Source organism: Adiantum capillus-veneris, chromosome 5, assembly GCF_014529385.1.
Source record: "Adiantum capillus-veneris isolate H3 chromosome 5, ASM1452938v2, whole genome shotgun sequence".
In the NCBI taxonomy this organism is placed as follows: domain Eukaryota; kingdom Viridiplantae; phylum Streptophyta; class Polypodiopsida; order Polypodiales; family Pteridaceae; genus Adiantum; species Adiantum capillus-veneris.
The window spans coordinates 419,558-446,692 of record NC_140935.1 but is presented as its reverse complement, the minus strand read 5'-3'; the positions used below and the strand labels follow the sequence as shown (position 1 = coordinate 446,692).

Sequence of the window (27,135 nt, the reverse complement as noted above, 5' to 3'; positions counted from 1 at the left end):
GCTAGGCATGTGAGTGCTCCCGAGAAGCAGCTCATGATGCTGAGCCGATAAGGAAAACTCATGGAAAAACGGCTGCTTTGTCACATTGGAAAATGTCAAAACTTCTCGTTATCACAATAGTTTGGGGAAAAAGACATTAATTTGTGTCCGGAAGTCATACAATTCATAGCATAAGTGTACATTTGTAAACAGTAGTAACGCACAGTCTTGCTCCATTTCTATTTGCAAGACAAGCATGCAGCAAACAGAGACAAACTTCAGTATTGCCCGATCCAATAGGTGGCTCTCTCTGGGACAAGGTTACACATTTAAGCACATTTTTGTCAACACGAGCATAATATTAATACACTCTGGCAGATTTTGGGTTGTACGTCTTGATGCCAACATTAAAGACTAATAGACATGCTGAGATCTTCATAACAGGAAAACATCAAGTTCCCAGTGTCGGTTTTATTTTTGTAGAAGTACGACATTTCCTTTTTTGACTCCTGCAGCCTTCAATTGGAGCTTTGTTTCACTTCTTCAAGAAGCTGCCCATTACTCCTCAAGAGTAGCTCAAAAATCTTGGCAAAAAACTACTGTTTACAGAAGGTAGGCAAGGAGATGCAAGAACATTTATTACGCTTGCATCCTAGACTTTCAGAAAGGGTCACTAATTAAACCACAACCTATCTTACATTGCTTTTGTCACTACAAAAGGATTATGGACCTACGCATGAGAGCTCCGAATGATCCCATGAATATAGCCACCCGTCATAATCAGTGATACAAGAGAAACGATGCCAGCTGGGAAGAGCTTCCCAGACTTCTTGAAACGAGCACCCATCACTCCCAAGAGGAGAGCAGATATACCTGATGATAAGAAGCACAAACTTCTCACATGAGACACAGGCCTTTACAGGATCATTGAGCACAAAAAAAACGAACGCAAAGAAATTGATGCATCACCTAGTCCGAGGGATGATGCAAATACTGGATTTGTAGGGAGCTGTGTGTAAACATAATACAATATAGCAGTAGAGATAGCTCCAGAAGCCAGTGATTTCACGCTTTTGCTTTTTGCATATCCAATTGCTCCACCCACTGCTTAAAGCAAAACTAGTGTCATTGCTGAGCCTTGCCAGTACAAACAGAACACGCAAAAAAAAAAAACCCTGCATACAATTTTTACCAGTGATGGCCTGACATTTCAAAAGCTTGTTCCAAACTCTTCCAACCCAAAGCTTCAACATACAAATAGATTCCCATCTGTGTGGCATGGGACTTTGTGAATATGGTTCACGTTTCCGCAATTTTGGACAAACTGACCAATCAATTATCTGCAGTTCATGAGGCATAAACGCCGCTAGCCCTATTCACGATGGCATGTACTTAGCACAACTCGTGCCACAAACACTATTAGCCCTACTTATGACGGAGCATGTTTTGCTCAACCCATCATACATGCCCTAATGAAGTGTCCATTGGAAAAATTATACATGTGAGGCGTAGCCAATGATAAACATGACACAAAATCAAATGCCACACTAATCCAAACACACCCCTTCCTGCCTGGTTGTGCTACTACGTAGTTCTTTGGTGAAAAACCTAGAGTGACTCCTCCTGAAAAAATTGCTCAAGGAATTTTGGGTGGTGAAATAAACAAAGGAGAACACGACTTGTATGCAAAGGAATATAGGTGCTTCAATTATCACATCATAGGTCACATGAAGAAAGAGTGTCCTAAGAAAGAATCTAAAATTGACCCAACTGCTTGGTCTTCTAGCACTATCCCTCACATTGATGCCTTGATTTTGGTAGAGCAAGAAGCTAAGCAAGAAGGAACGTTCGATGAAGAGGAACTTGTAAAATGTTATGACCAAAGGGTAACCGTGTTGTTTGATTGTGGAAGTTCTCAAGATGTTACTAGGGCATCTCTTGTGAAGTGTGCAAGACTTCAAACTACTACTATTCCCACTATTCTAGTGCAAGAGGTTTCAAAAGGTATGGATGCCTCTCTCTCAAGAAATGTCAACTCAATCATTCAACAAGCACACATTACTCGTTGATTTGTAGTATCTAACCTTGCAGGGTGTAATGTCATGTTGGGCATAAAGTGGTTTTGCAGGTTAAAACCCATTCTCGATTGGGATAAGCTCACGCTTTTCATCAAAGATAATCAACTTCTCCTTATTCAAGGCAAGAGCAACACTTCCTCTCTCTCATCTCCCACATCCAAGCAAAGAGAGTGCTACACCGAGGAGTCCAAGTGGTGGTCATTTATTTCGAGCCACTTCAAAGAGCTTGGGTATTCCTAATAGATGTAGTGAGTTGTTTGCTACGTTTGAGAGCACTTGTTTCTCAAAGATGATCTCCCACCTACACTTCCTCCCGAGAAACCTATATCTCCCACCTACACTTCTTCCCAAGCGACCTAAGGATCATGTCATAGGGCTTGTGGAAGGAGCAAAACATGTAAGGCTAATAATGAGGAGCTAGAGTGCCAACTAGGTGTGATGTTGGATAGGGCCAATGTAAGTCCTTTTGTTGCTCCTATTCTTTTTGTTTGTAAGAAGGATGACTCATTGCAATTATGTGTGGATTACAGGGCCCTCAATGATAGTCGAGAGGGATCCAAAGGTGCATTAAATCAGCCTCGAAGGTGCTTCATCTTGAAGAGTTATCACGGCGACATTCCCCATTCGAGTCAGTAGAGTCTGCACTTGAGGCATGTGTGTACATTCCACTCACGCAGATCATAAGGAAATACCACATCGGCAATGGTGTGGGGGGCCCTTGAGAGAAGGTTGGTTGGGACCCATCGGATGTCATTCTCCTCTTCTCTTTCTCTCACTCTCCCTCTATACATTTTTACCACTCTCTCTCATTCCCTCCCTTCAGGAAAATTAAAAGGAACCATCATTCAAGCTAAAAACAATCACTAACGGAATGAAAGAAGTAAAGATTTGTGGAAAGTGTAAAACCTAGATCTTCACTATTTCAATTCTCTTGCACCTAAAAATAGCAACCAATTGTATACCGAGCATTGCATGCAGGGTGGGCCGATGAGGGGATAGATAGTCTCCCGAAAATTAGTCTGCGACCTTCCTTAAACCAAGAGCGAAAATTTTTGCATGGTCAAGACTCGTATCGGTATGGAGACCTCCACCAATTTAGAAGGCGAGCAAGTTCCACCTACGAATCCTCTCATGAGTCCTCTCCCTACCCCTCCATCCTTGCCACCCAATCCCATGGATTCCATGATGCGGATGATGATGAACCAGACCGCAGCCTGAGTCGTTCGGAGGTTTTCCAGCATACAACCAAACGCTCCCAAACATCTCGTCTGCATCGTTCGGAGGTTTTCTAGCATACAACAAAACGCTCTCCAGACATCCCATCTACGTCATTCTGAGGTTTTCAAGCATACAATGAAACACTCCCCAAACATCCCGTCTGCTTCGTTCCGAGGTTCAGACAATTCAAAAACAGCATTTCTCACTACTCCACCCGGGAGTAAAATCAGCGATCGTTGAAACCAGTATTGAAACAAGAGTCAAACAGTTCAAATCCGCACCAAGACAGGTTTAAAAAAGATACCATTCATTTCAAACAAATTTCAAACAATACATGCTTACACAAAGTTCAAAAGTATCTAACTACAAAACAACTAGAAAATTCATTCAGATTTTTGTTCGGACATCTGAACTTTGAGAACCATTGGCTTGTCCTTCTGCATCAAGGTAATGGTTCGGTAGACTCGCATCATTCTTGTCGTGGCAAGGCATGCCCAAGAGAACGTCGCAATTGCCCAACTTTGTAATGTGGAAATCGGCTTTTCCATGATAATCTTGGATAGTCACTAGAAGAGCACCAATGAGCGGTACCACCATCTGAGTTTGCCCAATGGCTAGCTCGGCTTCAATTTCTCCACCCTCTTCATCATAATCAAAGTGCATTTGCTTCAAGAATTCTCAATGGATGAAGTCCTTCATAGCTCCGAGGTCAAAGAAAATAAGGGCTTTCAAGCAATTGACTTTGCCATATGCTCGACACGATTCATTTGTACTTTCAAGGCGTAAGCCATAGATATAAAGAACTAGTCCAATAGCGGGTCTAGCTATCTTAGCTGGAGGTGGCCCTAGGGATCTTTTTGTTGTGGGAGCATAAGGTTGCTCTAAAGACATCGAGACTCGCTCATGACATGTAGTGAATGTATGCCTTGTTTGAAAACATTCGAAGCATCCGCCTTCTTGTAAAAGGGTTTCTCGTTGACGATGTGTCAGACGAGGCCTTTGAGGTTGGGTTTCACAAGACTCCCGAGAATTTGTTCATTGTTGCCGAGAGTTTTGGTTAGTAGCCGGAGTTGATTCTGTGGTAAACTCCAACTTCCCCTTCATCAATTTGTAGCCAACAACGGCATGGTCCATAAGCTCTTGCATGGTTCAAACTTGCTTGGATAGACAATATTCCTACAACGGTGATGGTAGTCCAATGGTGTATCGCTCGCACTGGTCCAAAGAAAAGGAGGACACCAAAAGGTAGACGTTTCCATGGTCTCTGTGGCAAGCATTTTCAAGTTGCTCCATTCTGCCAAGATCCGGACTTCAAAGAGAGAAGTCATATAACTGCGTGCAAATATTGTCTTGAAAGCTTGCAAGGTCCTTGGAGCATGCAATTGCGTCGGGATGGAACTCCACCACTGAATGGCATTATCTTTAAGAATCCCGTTGCTTGAGAAATCTTGGATTCTTCTGTATAGTTCCCCGAAGCATAGATGATGTCGAATTGTTGTAGGAGCTGCAATGCTTTCTTTCGATCTTTCATCCCGGAAAAGGTAAAAAACTTGACTATCGTGCCGCCATCCTTCAAATCTTTCGGTTAGTTAGACGCGTATCCGAATACGGATAATAAGGGTATCCATATGGACTCCAACCATTGTAGCTTGGTGGCGATGGTGGTGGGGGAGGTGGGGGTAACGACAGTGGCAAAGGCGGTTGCACAGGATCACGGTTACATGATTGCACCATATTCTTGAAGACTCTCCCAATCCGAATAGACAGCCAGGAAGGTTGCCAGTTGGAAGCTCTCATACTTTCTAGTGCCAGAGGAGGAGGTACCATAGTTATTGTAACAAACTTGGACACTCCAAGTCAAGATTCTACCGCGACACAACAGAGATTCACTTCAAAACACTTCACAATTCACACTTGATTCGACACGGCCCGGCGAAGTTCCGTGCCTAGAGATATTGGCCCCAAAGACTGGCGCCCCTTTCGGTATTTCTTTTTGTATTAATCTGTGTTCAAAGTACAAGAGAGTGGGAGGGTTCTCACTCTCAGACTTTGCGTCCAGATGCTCTGAGGAGTGAGGGCCCTACCCGCTCTATTTATAAGTTACAAGGGATGCCCAAAAACAGAGCCCCAAAAGCTTCTCTTTTAAAAGCTTGTACAAATAAAGCAATGTTCCAGAAGCTTCTCAATTCAGCCAGTGTAAGAATGTTTTCATTGTCACGTAATACGTCACATGGAAAGGGAGTGTCCTAAGAAAGAATCTCAAAAGGACAATTCTACTGCGTAAACTTCTGACTCTAATTCTCAAGTGAATGCTATGAGTGTGGTAAAGCAAGAAGGGACTTTCGAAGAGGATAAACTCATAAAATGTTATGGACATGTTAATGGTCAAAGAGTCATTCTGTTATTTGATTCTTGAAGTTCTCAAGAAATCATGATTCGTAAGTGAATCTTTTGTGAAACGTGCACGTCTCCAGACTTCTCCCATCCCCACCCTCCCGGTATAGGGATTCTCTGAAGGCATGGACGCTTCAATCTGTCAAGAATGTGATGATGTCAAGTTGATCATTCAACAAACACAATTTCCTCATCGTTTTGTTGTCTTTAAACTTGCAAGATGTGATATCATTTTGGGCATTAAGCAATTTCGCAGATTCAAGCCCATTATCGATTGGGAGAAGCTCACATTTCTCATCAAAGATAATGTGTCAAAGCCTGTCCTCATTTGAGGCGAGAGCAGTATTCCCTGTCACATGACACATCCAACCGTATGTGTTCGTGAACAAGCTACAGCATGACCAGGGTTCAGTTCAATCAAAGCAGTCTAGAATAGGAAGTGTAAGGTGCAGCGGAAGTGAATGTTGAACTTTGCTCAAGATGAGTGCTCCGAACTGTGCTCAAGGTTCCTTTTACTTACGGAAGGGAGAGCCTTCCGTTCCTTTAGTGAGAGAGTGCAATGGACACAAACAAAGTGAATGGACACAATGAATGGAAGCGCATGAGACTAAGAGATAGAGAAGAGAATACGACACCAGAGACGTTGTAAAACCCTCCTCTGAAGGACCCACTCTCTATGGCAAGAGCGGTCTACTTATGATTGCACAAATTTCTACAATGCTTGGACTTGCCGACAATGTCAATGACGACGAGACGGGCTGAAAACTAAAAACGCTAATGGCTAGAATCTGCAAATCTTGTATCTGCTGATTTCTGACTCTATGTCGGTGACGATGTCGATGACGACGATGCGACGACGACGCGCTGAAAACGCGGGTGCTGAAATCTGCGTTTTCCGGGCTGAATCTGTAAACCTTGCGGAATTTGACCGTGTGGCGAGAATCTGCTGCGGGAAGGTGAGATATGCATTCGGGACTTGATTTGCGAGTGCTAAAGGCTGAAAACTGAAAACGCTGGTGGTTCTCGATGTTCCGTCGCGGTGAATCTGCAAAACGCCGGGGCTGATCTGCAAACCAAAAACGCTAGGGCTGATTTGAAGTCTTCTTGCAAAAACGCTAGGGCTTTTGCTGGTTCTGCTGTTGCTGGATGTCTTGCAAATGCAAAACGCTAGGCAGATCTGTGGTTCTACTATCGTCGGGAATCTGAATGTGCAAAAACGCTGGCTGATCTGGGTTCTTGATGCAAAACGCTAGCCTCGCTACTGTGTAGCAAAAAAGCTAGGCCTTGCTGGGGGTTCTTGCTGAGAAGGTGCCTCTTGAACCGAAGCTCTTGCTGCCTCTTCTGCCAAAAAATGCTAGCGCTAGGTTTTTATTTATACAAACTTAGCAAAATTGCCCTACCTACTTTCCAACAAAAGTCACTTAAAAGTAATAAGTGAAAAATGTCAAAAATAGGGAAAATGGGTCTATGCACTGTAAAAATGCTACTGATGGGATCTGACTGGAATCTGATGGTCATGTTGTGTGCAACCAAAGGATATGCATCTAATCTAAGTGTCTGGACATGCTTGGTCTACGAACAGACTCACAAAAGTACCAGATCACTTCTTATTCTAGACTGACTTGACTGAACTGAACCCTGATCATACTGTAACTTGTCCACGGACACTGTAACTTGTCCACGGACACATAGGGTTGGATGTGTCATGTGACATCCCCTCCTTTTCTATAAGGTGCAGCGGAATGAATGTTTGAACCTTGCTCAAGATGAGTGCTCCGAACTGTGCTCAAGGGTTCCTTTTACTTACGGAAGGAAGAGCCTTCCGTTCTTAATGAGAGAGTGCAATGGACACAAACAAAGTGAATGGACATTGTGCATGAAAGTGCATGAGACTGAGAGATAGAGAGAGAAGAGAATACGACACCAGAGACGTAAAACCCTCCTCCAAAGGCCCCACTCTCTATGGCGAGAGCGGTCTACTTATGATTGCACAAATCTCTACAATCCTTGGACTTGCCGACGATGTCGACGACAATGAGGACAACGACGAGACGGGCTGAAATCTGAAAATGATAAGGGCTGAAATCTGCAAATCTTTTATCTGCTGAATTCTGACTCTATGTCGGTGACGACGGCAATGACGACAATGCAACGATGACGCGCTGAAAACACAGATGCTGAAATCTGTGTTTTCTGGGCTGAAACTGTAAACCTTGCGAAAACTAACCGTGCGGCGAGGAACTGCTACGGAAAGGTGAGATCTACGAGAATCGGGACTTCTTCTACGGGTACTAAATGCTGAAAACTGAAAACGCTGATGTTCCTTGATGTTCCGTCGCGATGATCTACATAAACGCTGAGTTGTCATGCAGATGCAAAAACGCTAAGGCTGAATTCTGCTTTGCTGTTGCCGGTTGTCCTACAAATGCAAAACGCTAGGCTGATCTGATGTTCTACTATCACCGGAATCTGCAAGTGCAAATACGCTGGCTGATTTGGTCCAAAACGCCAGGTTGTTGCTGTGGAGCAAAAACGCTAGGCCTCTTGGGTTCTGCTGAGAAGTTGCCTGTTGAGCAAGGTGCTCCTGCTGCCTCTTCTGCCAGAAAGTGCTAACTCTAGTTTGCTTATATATTAACTTAGCAAAACTGCCCTACCTACTTTCCAACAGGATTCGCTTAAAAATAATAAGTGAAAAATGTCAAAAATAGGAAAAATAGGCTAAATGCACTGGAAAATTCCCTTGAAGGATTCTAATGGATTCTGATGGAAATGCTTATGATCATGTTGTGTGCAACCAGAGGATATGCATCTAATCTAAGTATCTGGGCATACACGGTCTGCGAACAGACTCACAAAAGTGCCAGAACACTTCTAATCTAGACTAATTGGACTGACTAAACCCTTGTCGTGCTGTAGCTTGTCCATGTAAAGTGAGTGGAAAAAATCTTGTCTTCCTCAAAGACTGTGCATGCAATGTAGATGAACCAAGAGACGGAGTGCTAACCCATTCACCACACACACGCAAACAATGAGATCAAATCTTTGTCTTCTGATCTAAAGCAATCAACTGTGGCAATTCACAACGGAAATGCCTATGCTTGGTGCTCATACTTTCATGTGCTCTTTCTACAACTGTGTCATGCCAAGGAAGAGACATGGAATGTGACTTCCTTGCATGCATACTTTTTCAACTTTTCATAAACAATCTGCATACATCCGTGCTCATTCATGAGTGAATCGTCCTCAACGTACAATATGTCATGCCTAGGAAAAGGGATCACATAAAGACACTGACTAAATACAGGAAACGTTCACGAATAAAACACTCGATCAATACGTGTTGACTAATCATGCGAACACATAAATACTTCTTGTGGGGGTTCTTTGGACCTAGGCTCGAGAGCCAAGATCGGTTCTTTCTGAATGATCGAATCGTCATGTGGGGGTTCTTTGGACCTCGACTCGAGAGCCAAGATCGATTCTTCGTGATTGACCAAATCTGCAATGAGGTTAGCTTCGCTAGAAAAAGCATTCACTAACTCATCCTTCTTGTGAGCAATCACATCTTCTTCATGCAAATCATCATGCTTGTGAGAAATCACATCTTGATCATCATGCAAATCATCGTGCTTGTCATTGTCATGAAATCAGCATGCTCATCATTATCATTCAAATCATTATGCTTATCATCATGCAAATCCTATGTATCATGCTTTGGAGAAGACGAGACCGAGAGAGTCTCCTTCTCCTGATTCTGTTCAAACTGCGCATGCACAATTGAAGAGTCGCAAGAACTCGTTCATGTGTTGGTCGCTCTTCTCTTTTCTTGCTTCGTTCTCGCAATCAAATTCAGCTTGTCTTTCTTTGGCTTCCAATCCTGCTTCATGCCTTATGGCTGCCATTCCTTGTTCGTATTCACGATCTATGGCTGCCCTTTGTTCTTTGTAGGCCTTCTTTCTGCTTCTCTTTCTGCTTTTCTTGCTTCGCGTTCTAACTTCCTTGCTTCGCGTTCTAACTTGTTGTCCATAAACATCTGCTCCAACTCCTCCATAGGAGTTAGTGTAATCCTTGGCGTAGATGGGGAAGAGTCGGAAAAACCTCTTGGTGGGGAAAATTCTTCTTCGCCTCTCTCATGCTCATCACCTCTAAGCGAAGTATCCATTCCGCTTCAAGTGATGACCATCCACTGAAGTCGTGGATTCTTGTGGGTTCTTGTGGTCTTCGGTTCTTGAGTTCCGAGGAACTTGGGTTCTTGGGAGTCTTGGTTCTTGGTTCTTGGGATTCTTGAGGGTCTTGAGGTCTTGAGGTTCTTCAGTTTTTCTTTAGCTTGCAATCTGTGTTAGAGAAGGATCTTCTCTTCTCCCGAGTTCTGCTCTTTTCCGCGGGCACACCCCTTGGCGGCCTTGCGCTCACACCAAGGTTGCTTTTTCCCACCTCACGTCGATTGGTCGGCCGCTAAGTGCACGGTCCGCTCTCGCTGAAAAGAGGCACAAGGGGAGGCTGGACAAGCCCTTCTTTCCTGGGATTCCTGTCACTCTTCAAAAACACGATTAGGAATCGACACAACCAAGCGAACTTGGGTTCGTGCGACCTCAACAAGCAAAAAAAATTCTTGTGACTCTTATGGTTCTTTCCTTGAGTGATACAGAACACTGTCAAAGCTCTGATACCAATGTTAGGTGCAGCGGAATGAATGTTTGAAGGTTGCTCAAGATGAGTGCTCCGAACTGTGCTCAAGGGTTCCTTTTACTTACGGAAGGAAGAGCCTTCTGTTCTTAATGAGAGAGTGCAATGGACACAAACAAAGTGAATGGACATTGTGCATGAAAGTGCATGAGACTGAGAGATAGAGAGAGAAGAGAATACGATACCAGAGATGTTGTAAAACCCTCCTCCGAAGGCCCCACTCTCTCTGGCAAGAGCGGTCTACTTATGATTGCACAAATCTCTACAATGCTTGGACTTGCCAACGATGTCGACGACGATGAGGACAACGACGAGACGGGCTGAAATCTGAAAATGCTAAGGGCTGAAATCTGCAAATGTTTTATCTGTTGAACTCTGACTCTATGTCGGTGACGACACATTGACGACGATGCAACGACGACGCGCTGAAAACGCAGATGCTGAAATCTGCGTTTTCTGGGCTGAAACTGTAAACCTTGCGGAAACTAACCGTGCGGCGAGAAACTGCTGCGGAAAGGTGAGATCTGCAAGAATCGGGACTTCTTCTACGGGTACTGAATGCTGAAAACTGAAAACGCTGATGTTCCTTGATGTTCCGTCACAATGATCTGCAAAAACGTTGAGTTGTCCTGCAGATGCAAAAACGGTAAGGCTGAATTCTGCTTTGCTACTGCCGGTTGTCCTGCAAATGCAAAACGCTAGGCTGATCTGATGTTCTACTGTCGCCAGAATCTGGAAGTGCAAAAACGATGGCTGATCTGGTCCAAAACGCTAGGTTGTTGCTGTGGAGCAAAAACGCTAGGCCTCTTGGGTTCAGCGTGACATAAAAACGCGTTTCAGCCCTCTGAAACCCTGAAACCGCCGAAACGTTTTGGCGAAATGGGCGAAAAGAGTCGAATTTTTTTTTTTACCCTTTTTTTACCAGTTTACCTTAAACCACCCATTTGGGGATTTTAAAGCTAGGCCGCATCACAAAATCGATACCTTGTTTACTTGTGACTCAAGTCTCACATCCAAATTTTAGTATTTTACATGTTTTGACAAGTAAATTTATATGTATATTCAATGTATAATTATAGGTACATACATGTAAAGCAAAACATGTGTTTCGCTTTCTTTGAGCCCCGAAACGAAACGTTTCAGAAACCTCGAAACCCCAAAACGCACGAAACTCAAAAACGTTTCATGTCACACTGCTTGGGTTCTGCTGAGAAGTTGCCTGTTGAGCAAGGTTCTCGTGCTGCCTCTTCTGCCAGAAAGTGCTAACTCTGGTTTGCTTATATATTAACTTAGCAAAATTGCCCTACCTACTTTCCAACAAGAGTCACTTAAAAATAATAAGTGAAAAGTGTCAAAAATAGGAAAAATAGGCTAAATGCATTGGAAAATTCCCCTGAAGGATTATGATAAATTCTGATGGAAATGCTTATGATCATGTTGTGTGCAACCAGAGCATATGCATCTAATCTAAGTGTTTAGGCATGCACGGTCTGCGAACAGACTCATAAAAGTGCCACAACACTTCTAATCTAGACTGACTGGACTAACTGAACCCTTGTCGTGTTGTAGCTTGTCCACGGACACATAGGGTTGGATGTGTCACGTGACATTTTCAAAGTGAGGTACTGGTACCGAACTGTATGGCGTCGAGGAAGATCGCCAATAACATCCGGAATCCTAGAAAGGACTCGTCGCCGGCCGACTCTGATGTGTGGGTCGTGCGATACTTGAATTTCATAAAGGTCTGCAATGCCTTCTTTTTTGGGCCGCGCCGAAAGCAACACAAAGTCTTCTGTGGCTCCTTCAATGCTTCAACTTCGTCGAGAATCATGCTTCTTTCTCCTTCAAGAATCTCCATGGTTGAAAATTCATGAAACCACTTCCAACACAAAAACATAAACATACCTATTCCATGTAAAGTGACTGGAAAAAATCTTGTCTGCCTCAAAGACTGTGCATACAATGTAGATGAACAAAGAGACGGAGTGCCAAACCGTTCACCACACACACGCAAACAATGAGATCGAATCGTTCTCTTCTGATCTAAAGCAATCAATTGTGGCAATTCACAACGGAAATGCCCATGCTTAATGCTCATACTTTCATGTGCTCTTTCTACGAATGTGTCATGCCAAGGAAGAAACATGAGATGTGACTTCCTAGAATGCATACCTTTCAACTTTTCATGAATAATCCACATACATCCGTGCTCATTCATGAGTGAAACGTGCTCAACGTACAATATGTCATGCCAAGGAAAAGGGATCACATAAAGACGTTGATGAAAATACAGGAAACGATCACGAATGAAACACTCAAACAATGCGTGCTGACTAATCATGCGAACAAATAGTACTTCCTGCGAGGGTTCTTTGGACCTAGGCTCGAGAGCCAAGATCAGTTCTTCGTGACTGATCGAATCTGCAATGAGGTTAGCTTCACTAGAGAAAGTATCAACTAACACATCATCCTTGTGAACACTCACATCATCTTCATGCAAATCATCATGCTTGTGAGAAATCACATCTTGATCATGCAAATCATCATGCTCATCATTATCATCCAAATCATCATGCTTACCATTGTCATTCAAATCATCATTCATGCAAATCATGTGTGTCATACTTGGGAGAAGAAGAGACTGAGAGAGACCGTTTACTGATTCTGTGCAAACTGCGCCTGCACAATAGATAAGAGTCGCAAGAACTCTTTCATGTGTTGGTCGCTCTGTTCTTGTTTTGCTTTGTTCTTGCGATCAATTTCTGCTTCTCTTTCTTTGTTCTCGCGATTCAATTTGGCTTGACTTTCTTTGTTCTCGCGATCCAATTTGGCTCGACTTTCTTTGGCTTCCAAGTCGTACTTACGCTTTATGGCTGCCACTCTTTCTTCGTAGTCACGATCTATGGCTGCCATTCTTTCTTCGTAGGCCTTTCTTTCTGCTTCTCTTTCTTCGCGTTCTAACTTTCTTTTCATAAGCAACTGCTTCATCTCCTCCATAGCAATTAGTGCAATCCTTGGAGTAGATGGGGAAGGGGGAGGGTCGGAAAAACCTCCTGGTGGGGAAAATTCTTCTTCACCTCTCTCATGCTCATCACCTCCAAGCGAAGTATCCATTCTGCTTCGAGTGATGACCATCCACTGAAGTCGTGGGTTCTTGTGGTCTTGGGTTCTTAAATTCACGAGGAACTTGGGTTCTTGGGGGTCTTGGTTCTTGAGGGTCTTGAGGTTCTTGAGCTTCTTCTTTCGCTTGCAATCTGTGTTAGAGAAGGATCTTCTCTTCACCCGAGTTCTGCTCTTTTCCGTGGGCGCACCCCTTTGCGACCTTGCGCTCGCACCAAGGTTGCTTTTTCCCACCTCACGTCGATTGGCCGGCCGCTAAGTGCACGGTTCGCTCTCAATGAGTGATAAGAGGCACAAAGGGAGGTTGGACAAGCCCTTCTTTCTTGGGTTTCCTGTCACTCTTCAAAAACAAGCTTAGGAATCGACACGCCCAAGCGAACTTGGGTTCATGCAACCTCAATAAGCAAAAAAAAATTATGTGGTTCTTTCCTTGAGTGATACAGAACACTGTCAAAGCTCTGATACCAATGTTAGGTGCAACGGAAGTGAATGTTGAACTTTGCTCAAGATGAGTGCTTCGAACTGTGCTCAAAGTTCCTTTTGCTTACGGAAGGGAGAGCCTTCCGTTCCTTTAGTGAGAGAGTGCAATGGACACAAACAAAGTGAATGGACACAGTGAATGGAAGTGCATGAGACTGACAGATAGAGAGGAGAATACGACACCAGAGACGTAAAACCCTCCTCCGAAGGCCCCACTCTCTATGACGAGAGCGGTCTACTTATGATTGCACAAATCTCTACAATGCTTGGACTTGCCGATGATGTCGACAACGATGAGGACGATGACGAGACGGGCTGAAAACTGAAAATGCTAATGGCTGAAATCTGCAAATCTTGTATCTGCTGAATTTTGACTATGTCGGTGACGATGTCCATGACGACAATGCGACGACCACGCGCTGAAAACGCAGATGCTGAAATTTGCATTTTTACGGGCTGAATCTGTAAACCTTGCGGAATCTGACCGTGCGGCGAGGATCTGCTGCGGGAAGGTGAGATCTGCGAGGTTTCTGGACTTGATCTGTGAGTGCTAAAGGCTGAAAACTGAAAACGCTGGTGGTTCTTGATGTTCCGTCGCGGTGAATCTACAAAACGCCGGGGCTGATCTGCGAACCAAAAACGCTAGGGCTGATTTGAAGTCTTCTTGCAAAAACGCTAGGGCTTTTGTTGGTTCTGTTGTTGCCGGATGTCTTGCAAAGTTGCAAATGCAAAACGCTAGGCTGATCTGTGGTTCTACTATCACCGGGAATCTGCAAGTGCAAAAACGCTGGCTAATCTGGGTTCTTGATGCAAAACGCTAGCCTCGCTGATGTGTAGCAAAACGCTAGGCCTTGCTAGGGGTTCCTGCTAAGAAGGTGCCTGTTGAACCGAAGCTTCTGCTGCCTCTTCTGCCAGAAAGTGCTAGCGCTAGGTTTTTATTTATACGAACTTAGCAAAATTGCCCTACCTACTTTCCAACAAAAGTCACTTAAAAATAATAAGTGAAAAATGTCAAAAATAGTGAAAAAGGGTCTATGCACTGTAAAAATGCTACTGATGGGATTGGATTGGAATCTGATGGTCATGTTGTGTGCAACCAAAGGATATGCATCTAATCTAAGTGTGTGGACATGCACGGTTTGCGAACAGACTCACAAAAAAGTGCCAGATCACTTCCTATTCTAGACTGACTTGACTGAACTGAACCCTGATCATGCTGTAGCTTGTCCACGGACACATAGGGTTGGATGTGTCACGTGACAAGAAGTGATCTAGCACTTTTGTGAGTCTGTTCGCAGACCGTGCATGACCAGTCACTTAGATTAGATGCATATCCTCCGGTTGCACACAGCATGATCACTAGCATTCCCATCAAAATCCATCAGAATTCATCAGGGGAATTTTCCAGTACATTAAACCTATTTTTGCTATTTTTGACATTTTTCACTTATTTATTGAGTGACTTTTATTGGGAACTAGGTAGGGCAATTTTGCTAAGATAATATATAAGCAAACCAAAGCTAGCACTTTCTGGCGAAGGAGGCAACAGGAGCATTGCTCAGCAGGCCGATTCTCAAGCAAGACAAGAACCCCCATAGCCTAGCATTTTCCACAAGGCCACTTCAGCGTTTTCAGCCCTGATCCTTGGCATTTTTCAGCAAGGGTTTTCAGCCAGCAAAAGAACCTCTGCATTAGCGATTTGCAGCCACCTGCATTGGCGTTTTCTGCAACAGTATCATAGCAACATTTTCTGCACCAGCATATCAGCCAGCACCATTGCGATTTCAGCGTTTTTGAACGAGGACCCCTAGCGTTTTTCAGCCTGAAGATTTGGCGTTTTCCACTCAGTGTCACCAGCGTGTGACTACTATCTATCCTTTTTGTTGATTTCTTTCTTATTATCTATTTACTTTCACTTTTTGGAAACACCCCTCGAGAAATCTAACTGCCTTGCATTGCATAGCTAGTGTGTTTCCAAAAAGTGAAAGTAAATAGATAATAAGAAAGAAATCAACAAAAAGGATAGATAGTAGTCATAGCTAGTGTGTTTCCAAAAAGTGAAAGTAAATAGATAATAAGAAAGAAATCAACAAAAAAGATAGATAGTAGTCACACGCTGGTGTCTCGAGGGGTGTTTCCAAAAAGTGAAAGGACTATGGTTAGCCAAGTGGGGTCATTGACTAGCCAAAGTGGAATCCTTTGCTACAAAGGCTAATTTCAGTTCTGGATGTGGCCGCAGTGTACAAAGAGGGTCGGATGAACTAGACAGATACAATGGCAGCATCTCCTAAAATTTAGGCTATTTTGGGACTTGAAAATGTGTTGAAGTCATTACCTCCGGAATGACAAGGGGAACATTTTCTTGGTCTGCCGTGAAGTCAACTGGGCAACCGGTTGGGAGATTTTTAGGCGGCAACCCCGAAACGGCAAAATGATTATAAATGTGCCAAGTGGCACCTTCTGGTGCAGTTTCTAATGCAAGAGAGAGTTGGCGCTTAATTTTAAGCTAGGAGAGGCTCATTTGCAGCTTTTGTCACAGGTTAAGAGCTATGGAGTGCTTGCTATGTACAGTGCGGTGCCAGGAGTGATGCCTTGCACGCTACGCACTGCCCTCTCTCTCCCCTTTGGCAGTATGTTATGCCCCTCTAGTGGGCTCTTCATTTGACCAATGTACAGTTGTGTGGGTTCATGCGCGATTGCCGAGGCAAGAGCCTCTTGCACAGGTACTGGATTAGCTAGCGGCTAATCCCCCCGCAGGTACAGGTGAATTCGGAGAGGTTTCACGCCAGAAATCTCGTCCGATTCAAAGGGCAAGTAGCCCTACAGGTGCGGGAGCTCGAGGACTTGCTACGGATGCGACTGGCACGCAAAACGGAGCCCGAAACAGTAAATTACAGCCTGCTGTGTATTTTTGCAGGTTTAGGGTTTTGGCCCTAAACGGACCCTAATACCCCCAGGAAGTTCGGGGACGCAAGGGAACCACTGTACAGGTGATCTAGCGCATTTTCAGGGCTGAAAACAGAGAATTCAGCGTGCTGCAGATTCTCGCCAGGTTTTGCAAAGTGCCCGTATGCGTCGGGAAAGTCAGTCAATGCGTGGGAATACTGTCTGTGAAGGGTCCTAGTACAGTTATGCTGCTGAAATCAGGCCGGAACAGTTGAAATTCAGCCAAGTTTGTGCGGGGCAGCTTGTAGGGATCCACAGCATTTATTCCCTCTTTTGAACAATAAAGAAATACCGAAAGGGGCGCCTTAGTTAGGGGCCAATCTGGTGTCGGTCTACTCATACAGGTGCAATCTAGCAGCCTGTATCCCTCTCCCCTTTGTTATGTCTTGAAAGTACAGGTAAAATAGACGACTAATAATGGGTGAAAGCTAAATCAAGGTTTCAAGTAAAGTCTACCGCCCTTTTTGGATTGTACAGGCCAGTTTCACTCAGCTATACCAGCGTTTGCATCAACAAATTCAGTAGTTGAAGACCCAACAAAGACAGCGTTTTTGGCATACAAAGACACAGTAGCAGATCAACCCCAACTTGGTGCAACAGTACCGATTCGAAGCATTCAGTTTTCAGCCATAGTCTCGTCCTCATCGTCCACCCGTCGACATCGACACAACATTTACACTCATTACATCAGCCTTGTATCAGATTGTGCAATCAATAGTAGACCACTCTCGCCATCGAGAGTGGGGCCCTTGGAGGAGGGTTTGGCCACAAATTTCAGCTGTGTCAATTCCTTATCATCATGAACTTGATGATATGAGAGAACAGTATGCAAATGATGAAGATTTTGCAAGGGTCTTCGAGCAGCTAATGGATGGACAACGTCATGAACACTATCTTCTTAAAGACGGGTTCATGATGATGCATGGCAGATTGTGTGTCACAAAGCCATTGCGATGCAAAGTAATGGAAGAGAGTCATGTCCCACCGTATGCAGGGCATCGTGGTATTGATGCTACAGTTAAAGCGGTTGAGAAATTCTTCTATTGGCCTACATTGAGAAGAGATGTGGATGCCTTTGTGCGAGAATGCCTAATACGCCAAAAGGTCAAGTTTGACAGGCAAAAGGCACCAGAGTTATTGCAACCACTACCTATTCCAGATAAACCATGGGAAAGTATTGCTATGGATTTTATCTTTGATCTTCCGAGAACGCAGACAGGAAACGATGGTATTTGGACCATTATTTGCAGAATCAGCAAACAGGCTCATTTTATTCCTGCAAGGAAGAAGTTAAAGCCAGATCAGATGGCACGATTGTTTACGAGCAATATTTTCAAGTATCATGGCATGCCACAATCGATTGTTAGCGACCGTGATCCACGCATGACAAGTTTGTTCTGGAGAGGCTTGTTTGAGAATATGGGCACAACGCTCAAATTCTCTTCGTCATTTCATCCTCAAACAGATGGGCAATCAGAAGAGGCAAATTCTACTATCCTAGATCTGCTGAAGTGTTATGTGTCAGAGCATAAAGGAAAGTCGGAGCAGTATTTGCCATTGGTGGAGTATGCATACAATAATATAGTGCATTCATCAACTGTCAAGGCACCTTTTGAGATAGTTGAAGGTAGCAAGAAAGTTCCTCCCATACTGCATACAAAGGACAAGATATTTGAAACAGACAAGTATGTTCAGGACATGGATGAAATGTATAAGAAGGTCAAAGTGGCCTTACAAAGGACTCAGGCAAAGCAAAAGAAAGCAGCTGATCGTCACCGTCGTGAAGTAGTATATTCACTTGGTGATTGGGTGCTTTTACGCTTTGAAAAGGCAAGGTTAAAGAAGATGAAGGGCAAGGAAAGATTGTTTCCAAACCTCAGCATGCGTTACTATGGGCCTTTTCAAGTATGCAACATAATGAGTGATGTTGCATATAGGCTGAAATTGCCTGACAGTTGGAAGATTCACAATGCGTTTCATGTGAGTCTTCTCAGAACCTTTGTGGGTGATGTGCCAGAAGATATGCCAGCTGAAGATCATCCGGAAGTCGAGGAACTTGACGAGATCTTGGTCCTTGAACAGATTTTGGCACACAAGGAAAGGAAAGTGAAAGGCAAGGTTCCTAGGCGATACTTGGTAAAGTTCAGAAACTATCCACCAATGGATGCTAAGTGGATAGAAGAAGGTGAACTTACAGAGTCACCAACTGTGTTATCACTTTACCTTGAAGCCTTCGATTTGCAACCTACCATGACCCCTTGAGTTTCAAAGCTAAATGGATTGTCAGTGTGACAATGGCTTCTGAAACAAATGATGTACATGGTATTTAAAGTGAGCTCAAATCAAATACCTGTTACATGAATGTTAGAGCTGTACAGATTGTCAGTTTGGCAATTGCTCTTATGGAATGTCCAAAAGTTTGGTTAGTGCTTTAGAAGTGAGTATTTCTTGTCAGTTTGTCAAGGATACAGTGATTTCTATTGAAGAGTACATGTGTAACTGCATTCTTAAACTGTCGGTTTGGGTATGCTCGAAAGTGTTACGGGATCCAAAGTGTACTATAAGACAGTGGCAAAATGTGCAGCTACCATTTTGTCATTGGAAAGTTAGTAACTCAAAGCAATGGCAGAGTGCGCAGCTACCACTATGTCATTGGGATAGGGCTCACACGCAGGCAATACATGTGTCGACGAGGTGTTGAATACACCAGGGTTGACAATGAGCATGTATGTGTCGTACATGTGTCGACAGGTGTTGAGTACATCAGTGTTGACTAGGAGCATCAACGACATAGATGCAAACGAGGACGTTTGAGATTTCAAGAGGGGGGTATGTCACCAGCGTGTGACTACTATCTATCCTTTTTGTTGATTTCTTTCTTATTATCTATTTACTTTCACTTTTTGGAAACACCCCTCGGGAAATCTAACTGCCCTTCATTGCTAGTGTAGAATTGTCCAGAGGGAGTCCAGGCCTGAGGGCAAGAGAGCACTAAGGTTGGTCAAGGACTATGGTTAGCCAAGTGGGGTCATTGACTAGCCAAAGTGGAATCCTTTGCTACAGACGCTACATTTCAGTTCTGGATGTGGCCGCAGTGTACAAAGAGGGTCGGAAGACCTAGAAAGATACAATGGCAGCATCTCCTAAAATTTAGGGAACTGCTATTTTGGGACCTGAAAATGCGTTGTCGTCATTACCTCCGGAATGACAAGGGGAACATTTTCTTACTCTGCCGTGAAGTCAACTAGGCAATCGGTTGGGATATTGTTAGACGGCAACCCCGAAACGGGAAAATGCTTATAAATGTGCCAAGTGGCACCTTCTGGTGCACTTGCCTCATGCAACAAGAAGTGGCGCTGAATTTAGGAGGGAGAGAGCCTCATTTTCAGATTTGTCACAGGTTAAGAGCTATGGAGTGCTTGCTTTCCCTCCTATGCACAGTGCGGTGCCAGGAGTGATGCCCTGCACGCTACGCACTGCACTCTCTCTCCCCTTTGGCAGTATGTTATGCCCCTCTAGTGGGCTCTTCATTTGACCAATGTACAGTTGTGTGGGTTCATGCGCGATTGCTGAGGCAAGAGCCTCTTGCACAGGTACTGGATTAGCTAGCGGCTAATCCCCCCGCAGGTACAGGTGAATTCGGAGAGGTTTCACGCCAAAAATCTCGTCCGATTCAAAGGGCAAGTAGCCCTACACGTGCGGGAGCTCGAGGACTTGCTACGGATGCGACCGGCACGCGAAACGGAGCCCGAAACAGTGAATTACAGCCTGCTGTGTATTTTTGCAGGTTTAGGGTTTTGGCCCTAAACGGACCCTAATACCCCCAGGAGGTTCGGGGACGCAAGGGGACCGCTATACAGGTGATATGGCGCATTTTCGGGGCTTAAAACAGAGAATTCAGCGTGCTGCAGATTCTCGCCAGGTTTTGCAAAGTGACCGTATGCGTCGGGAAAGTCAGTCAATGCGTGGGAATACTGACTGTGAAGGGTCCTAGTACAGTTATGCTGCCGAAATCAAGCCGAAACAGTTGAAATTCAGCCAAGTTTGTGCGGGGCAGCTTGTAGGGATCCACAGCATTTATTCCCTCTTCTAAAGAATAAAGAAATACCGAAAGGGGCGCCTAAGTTAGGAGCCAATCTGGTGTCGGTCTTCTCATACAGGTGCATTCTAGAATCTGTATCCCATTCCCCTCTCTTGTGTCACTATAGCGCAGGTATAATAGACGACTAATAATGGGTGAAAGCTAAATCAAGGTTTGAAGTAAAGTCTACCGCCCTTTTTGGATTGAACAGGCCGGTTTCAGTTTGATAGCATCTTTGGTGTCGTATTCTCTTCTCTCTCTATCTCTCAGTCTCATGCACCTTCACGCACAGTGTCCATTTACTTTGTTTGTGTCCATTGCACTCTCTCATTAAAGAACGGAAGGCTCTCCCTTCCATAAGTAAAAGGAACCCTTGAGCACAATTCGGAGCACTCATAATGAGCAAAGTTCAACATTCACTTCCGCTGCACATTACATTGGTATCAGAGCTTTGGCAGTGTTCTGTATCACTCAAGGAAAGAACCACAAGAACCAGAGAATTTTTTGCTTGTTGCGGTCGCAAGTAAACCAAGTCCACTTGGGCGTGTCAATTCCCGATCGTTTTTTTGAAGAGTGACACGAAACCCAAGAAAGAAGGGCTTGTCCAGCCTCTCCTTGTGCCTCTTTTCACTCATTGAGAGCGGACCGTGCACTTAGCGGCCGGCCAATCGACATGAGGTGGAAAAAAGCAACCTTGGTGTGAGCGCAAGGCGGCCAAGGGGTGCGCCCGCGGAAAAGAGCAGAACTCGGGTAAAGAGAAGATCCTTCTCTAACAGAAACAAGAACCTCAGGACCCTCAAGACCCCCAAGAACCCAAGTTCCTCGTGAACTTAAGAACCCAAGACCACAAGAACCCAAGACTTCATTGGATGGTCATCACTCGAAGCGGAATGGATACTTCGCTTGGAGGTGATCAGCATGAGAGAGGCGAAGAAGAATTTTCCCCCACCAGGAGATTCTTTCGACCCTCCCCTTTCCCCATCTACGCCAAGGATTGCACTAACTCCTGTGGAGGAGTTGGAGCAGATGTTTATGGACAACAAGTTAGATCGCGAAGCAAGAAAAGCAGAAATTGATCGTAAGTACGAAGAAACAGTGGCAGCCATAGCGCGTGAGCGTGAGTAAGTACGCTTGGAAGCCAAAGAAAGAGAAGCAAAATTTGGTCGCGAGAACAAAGCAAGACGAGAAATCTATATGAATCAAGGATAAGCCCAGATTCACCCTTGAAGGAAAGTGCAAGGTATAGACCTATGGTAGTCACCCATAAGACAATATAACCATCAGCTCCATCATGCATAGTATTGACTAAATACCACGACATCCCCACTAACATCGTCAGTGCCCAATAGTGAGTGTAGAACTAGGTACTAACATATGCTCCCAAACACAACACACACCACACGCACACACACACATGAGCATACATCAACACAAAGTTCAGCATACTGAGTTTCTGTCATGACTCCGGAGATCAAGGGCAGACTCAGCCATAATGAAGCCTAGCACTAAAAGAAGCATTAAATCGAAAAAATTAGCAAGACAAGCAATGAACAACCGACACATGAAAGAGATGTTGCGACTCTTTTCTCAAGTGCAGGCACAGATGTAAGAGATTCGGGAAAAGGAGACTCTCTCAGTCTCTTCTTCTCCAAAGCATGACACAAAGGATTTGCATGATAATAAGCATGATGAATTGCATGATAATGATGAGCATGAAGATTTGAATGATAATGATAAGCATGATGATTTGGATGACAATGACAAGCATGATGATTTGCATGATGATCAAGATGTGATTTTTCACAAGCATGATGATTTGCTTGATCAAGATGTGAATTTCTCACGACCATGATGATTTGCATGATGATCAAGATGTGATTTCTCACAAGCATGATGATTTGGATGAAGATGATGTGATTGTTCACAAGGATGATGTGTTAGTTGATACTTTCTCTAGTGAAGTTAACCTCATTGCAGATTCGATCAGTCACGAAGAACCGATTTTGACTCTCGAGTCGAGGTCCAAAGAACCTCCTCAGGAAGAACCGATCTTGGCTCTCGAGCCTAGGTCCAAAAAACCCCTTCAGGAAGAGCCGATCTTGGCTCTCAAGCCTAGGTCCACAGAACACCCCCAGGAAGTATTATATGTTCGCATAATTAGTCAGCACGCATTGATCGAGTGTTTTATTTGTAATTGTTTCCTGTATTTTGTTCAGCGTCTTCATGTGATCCCTTTTCATAGGCATACCATATTGTACGTTAAGCACGATTCACTCATGAATGAGCACGGATGTATGCGGATTACTGATGAAAAGATAAAATGTTTGCACCCAAGGAATTCACATTCCCTGTCTCTTGTCACGTGACACATCCCAACCCTATGTGTCCGTGGACAAGCTACACCACAGCAGGGTTCAGTCAGTCCATCAGTCTAGATTTAGCAGTGATCTAGCACTTTTGTGAGTCTATTCGTAGACCGTGCATGCCAAGTCACTTAGCATAGATGCATATCCTCCGGTTGCACACAGCATGATCATCGGAATTCCCATCAGAATCCATTAGCATCAGTTAGGGGAATTTTCCAGTGCATTTAGCCTATTTTCCTATTTACTGGTTATTTTCACTTATTATTTTTAAGTGACTTTCCAACAAAAGTAGGTAGGGCAATTTTGCTAAGTTAATATATAAGCAAACCCAAGTTAGCACTTTCTGGCAGAAGAGGCGGAGCTTCCCGCTCAACAGGCAACTTCTCAGCAGTACGCCACCTCAGCAGTAGACCCTCGCCATCCACTCCTTCCCTTTGGCGTTTCCTCCCAGCAAGCCATCGCCTACAAGTCCTCTTGCCTGGCATTTTCCAACCTCAGCAGATACATCCCAGCCAGCGTTTTTCAGCCTTGACAAAAACGCCAGCACCACTTGCAGATTCAGCGTTTTTTCAGCCTTGTCAAAAACGCCAGCTCAGCAGTAGCAAAACGCAGAATTCAGCAGTTGGATTCTCGCAGTTTTCAGCCTATGACACCGCAAAAGATCACCCCCAAGTTGGTTGCAGATGTTCCCCCATTTTCAGCCAAGAAAACGCAGCCAAAACAGTCATTTTCAGCCACCGAAACAGTCCCGAATTTCAACAGTTACAAGATCTCAGATTTCAGCCATCAAGTCGTCGTCGTCGCCAACGTCGTCGTCATCGGCATAGTCCAAGTTGCATCAGTCCATTGTATACGCATTGTACACCTTTGTGCAATCAAAGTTAGACCACTCTCGCCGACGAGTGGGGCCTTCGGAGGAGGGTTTTACAACCTCTCGGTGTCGTATCTCTTCTCTCTCCTTCTCTCAGTCTCATTCACTTGCACGCACAATATCCACTCACTTTGTTCGTGATCATAGCACTCTCCACGAGACGGAAAGCTCTCTCTTTCCCTAAGAACTAAAAGGAACCTTGAGCAAATAAAGATCACTAATCTTGAGAAAATACAACATTCATTCCGCTGCATCTAACATTGGTATCAAAGCTTTGATGGTGTTCTGCATTACTCAAGGGAAGAACCACAAGAATTTTTTTTGCTTGTTGAGGTCGCACGAACCCAAGTTTACTTGGACGTGGCGATTCCTAATCGTGTTTTGTTGAAGCGTGACAGGAATCCCAAGAAAGAAGGGCTTGTCCAGCCTCCCCTTGTGTCTCTTTTCACTCATTGAGAGCAGACCGTGCACTTAGCGGCCGGCCAATCGACGTGAGGTGGGAAAAAGCAACCTTGGTGTGAGCGCAAGGCCGCCAAAGTTCCTCGTGAACTTAAGAACCCAAGACCCGCAAGAACCCAAGTTCCTCGTGCACTTAAGAACCCAAGACCCCCAAGAACCCACAAGAACCCACGACTTCAGAATGATCATCACTCAAAGCGGAATGGATACTTCGCTTGGAGGTGATGAGCATGAGAAAGGCGAAGAAGAATTTTCCCCACCGGGAGGTTTTTCCGACCCTTTTCTATCTACCACACTGATTGCATTAACTCCTATGGAGGCTTTCGATAAGAGGATGATGGACAAGAAGTTCGAAGACAAAGCAAGAGATGCCGAACAAGAAGCAGAAAGAAAAGCCTACAAAGACGCCATGGCAGCCATCGAGCGTACGTACCAAGAAAGAATGGCAACCATAGCGCGTGAGAACGAGCAAGCACGCTTGGAAGCCAAAGAACGACAAGCCAAATTGGATCGTGAATTCAAAGAAAGAAAAGCAGAAATGGAAAGCAAACAAGCAGAGAACCAAGCAAGACAAGCAGAATTTTATCGCGAGAACAAAGCACGACTGCAAGAGATGTTGCGACTCTTTTCTCAAGTGCAGGCACCGATGCAACAGATTAGGGAAAAGGAGACTCTGTCAGTCTCTTCTTCTCCAAAGCATGAAACACAAGATTTGCATGATTGTGTGAAGCATGATGATGATTTGATTGATAATGATTTGCATGATGATTTGAATGACAATGATAAGCATGATGATTTGGATGCCAATGATTTGGATGACAAAGATAAGCATGATGATTTGCATGATCAAGATGTGATTTCTCACAAGCATGATGAGTTGCATGAAGAAGATGTGATTGTTCACAAGGATGATGTGTTAGTTGATGCTTTTTCTAGCGAAGCTAACCTCGTTGTAGATTCAATCAATCACCAAGAATCGATCTTGGCTTTCGAGTCGAGGTCCACAAAACCCCCACAAGAAGATTCGATAGATCCCGAAGAAGCGATCTTGGCTCTCGAGCCTTGGTCCAAAGAACCCTCAAAGGAATTATTATGTGTTCGCATGATTGATACGCACGCATTGTTCGAGTGTTTCATTCGTGAAGGTTTCTTGTATTTTAGTCAGCATCGTTATGTGATCCCTTTTACTAGGCATGACATATTGTATGTTGAGCACGTTTCTATCATGGATGAGCACGAATGTATGCGGATTGTTCATGAAAAGTTGAAATGTTTGTATGTAAGGAAGTCACAGTCCATGTCTCTTCCTTGGCATGACGGAAATCATAGCACTCTCCACAAGACGGAAATCTCTCTCTTTCCCTAAGAACTAAAAGGAACCTTGAGCAAATAAAGATCACTAATCTTGAGAAAATACAACATTCATTCCACTGCATCTAACATCTCTTCCTTGGCATGACACAGTCGTAGGAAGATCACAAGAAGAAATGAGCATCAAGCATAGGCATATCCATTGTGATTTGCCACACTTGATTGATTTAGATCAGAAAGACTAGTTTGAATTCCATGTTTTGCATGTGTTTGATGAACGGTTTAGCACTCCATCTCTATGTTCATCTACATTGCATGCACAATCTTTGAGAAAGACTAAAATTTTTCCAGTCACTTTACATAGAATGGGTATGTTCATGTTTTTGTGTTGGAAGTGGTTTCAGAAATTTTCAGGCTCGGAGATCCTTGAAGAAAGTAGACGCATGACTCTAGATGAAGTTGAAGCATCGAAGGAGCCTCAAAAGACTTTGTCACTTTCGGCGCGGCCCAAAGAAGCAAGCGTTGCAGACCTTTATGAAGTTCAAGTATCGCACGACCCACACCTCAGAGTGGGCCGGCGAAGAGTCTTTTCGAGAATTCCGGATGTTGTTCGCGATCTCCCATTGTGATTTGCCACAGTTGATTGATTTAGATCAGAAAGACTAGTTTGAATTCCATGTTTTGCATGTGTTTCATGAACGGTTTGGCACTCCGTCTCTATGTTCATCTACATTGCATGCACAATCTTTGAGAAAGACTAGAATTTTTCCAGTCACTTTACAAAGAATGGATATGTTCATGTTTTTGTGTTGGAAGTGGTTTCAGAAATTTTCAGGCTCGGAGATCCTTGAAGAAGGTAGACGCATGACTCTAGACGAAGTTGAGCATCGAAGGAGCCTCAGAAGACTTTCTGTCGCTCTCGACGCGGCCCAAAGAAGCAAGCGTTGTAGACCTTTATGAACTTCAAGTATGGCACCACCCACGCCTCAGAGTGGGCCGGCAAAGAGTCTTTTCGAGAATTCATGATGTTGTTCGCGATCTCCCGCGACACCATATAGTTCGGTACCAGTACCTCACTTTGAAAAGGAGGGGATGTCACGTGACACATCCAACCCTATGTGTCCGTGAACAAGCTACAGCATGACC

General features: G+C 44.2%; 1 protein-coding gene across 1 annotated transcript in view; it reads right to left on the bottom strand.

The window, feature by feature from the left end:
* Positions 1–300: 300 nt before the first annotated feature.
* LOC147456763 (uncharacterized) overlaps positions 301–27,135 on the bottom strand; it is a 70,346-nt gene continuing 43,511 nt past the window's right edge. The window contains exons 2-3 of the mRNA XM_086511900.1: positions 949–1,083; positions 301–852 (exon numbers count right to left, since the gene is read on the bottom strand). Of these exons, the coding sequence (XP_086368026.1) occupies positions 710–852; positions 949–1,083 (278 nt within the window). The 3' untranslated portion in view covers positions 301–709. The remainder of the gene's footprint in view (positions 853–948; positions 1,084–27,135) is intronic.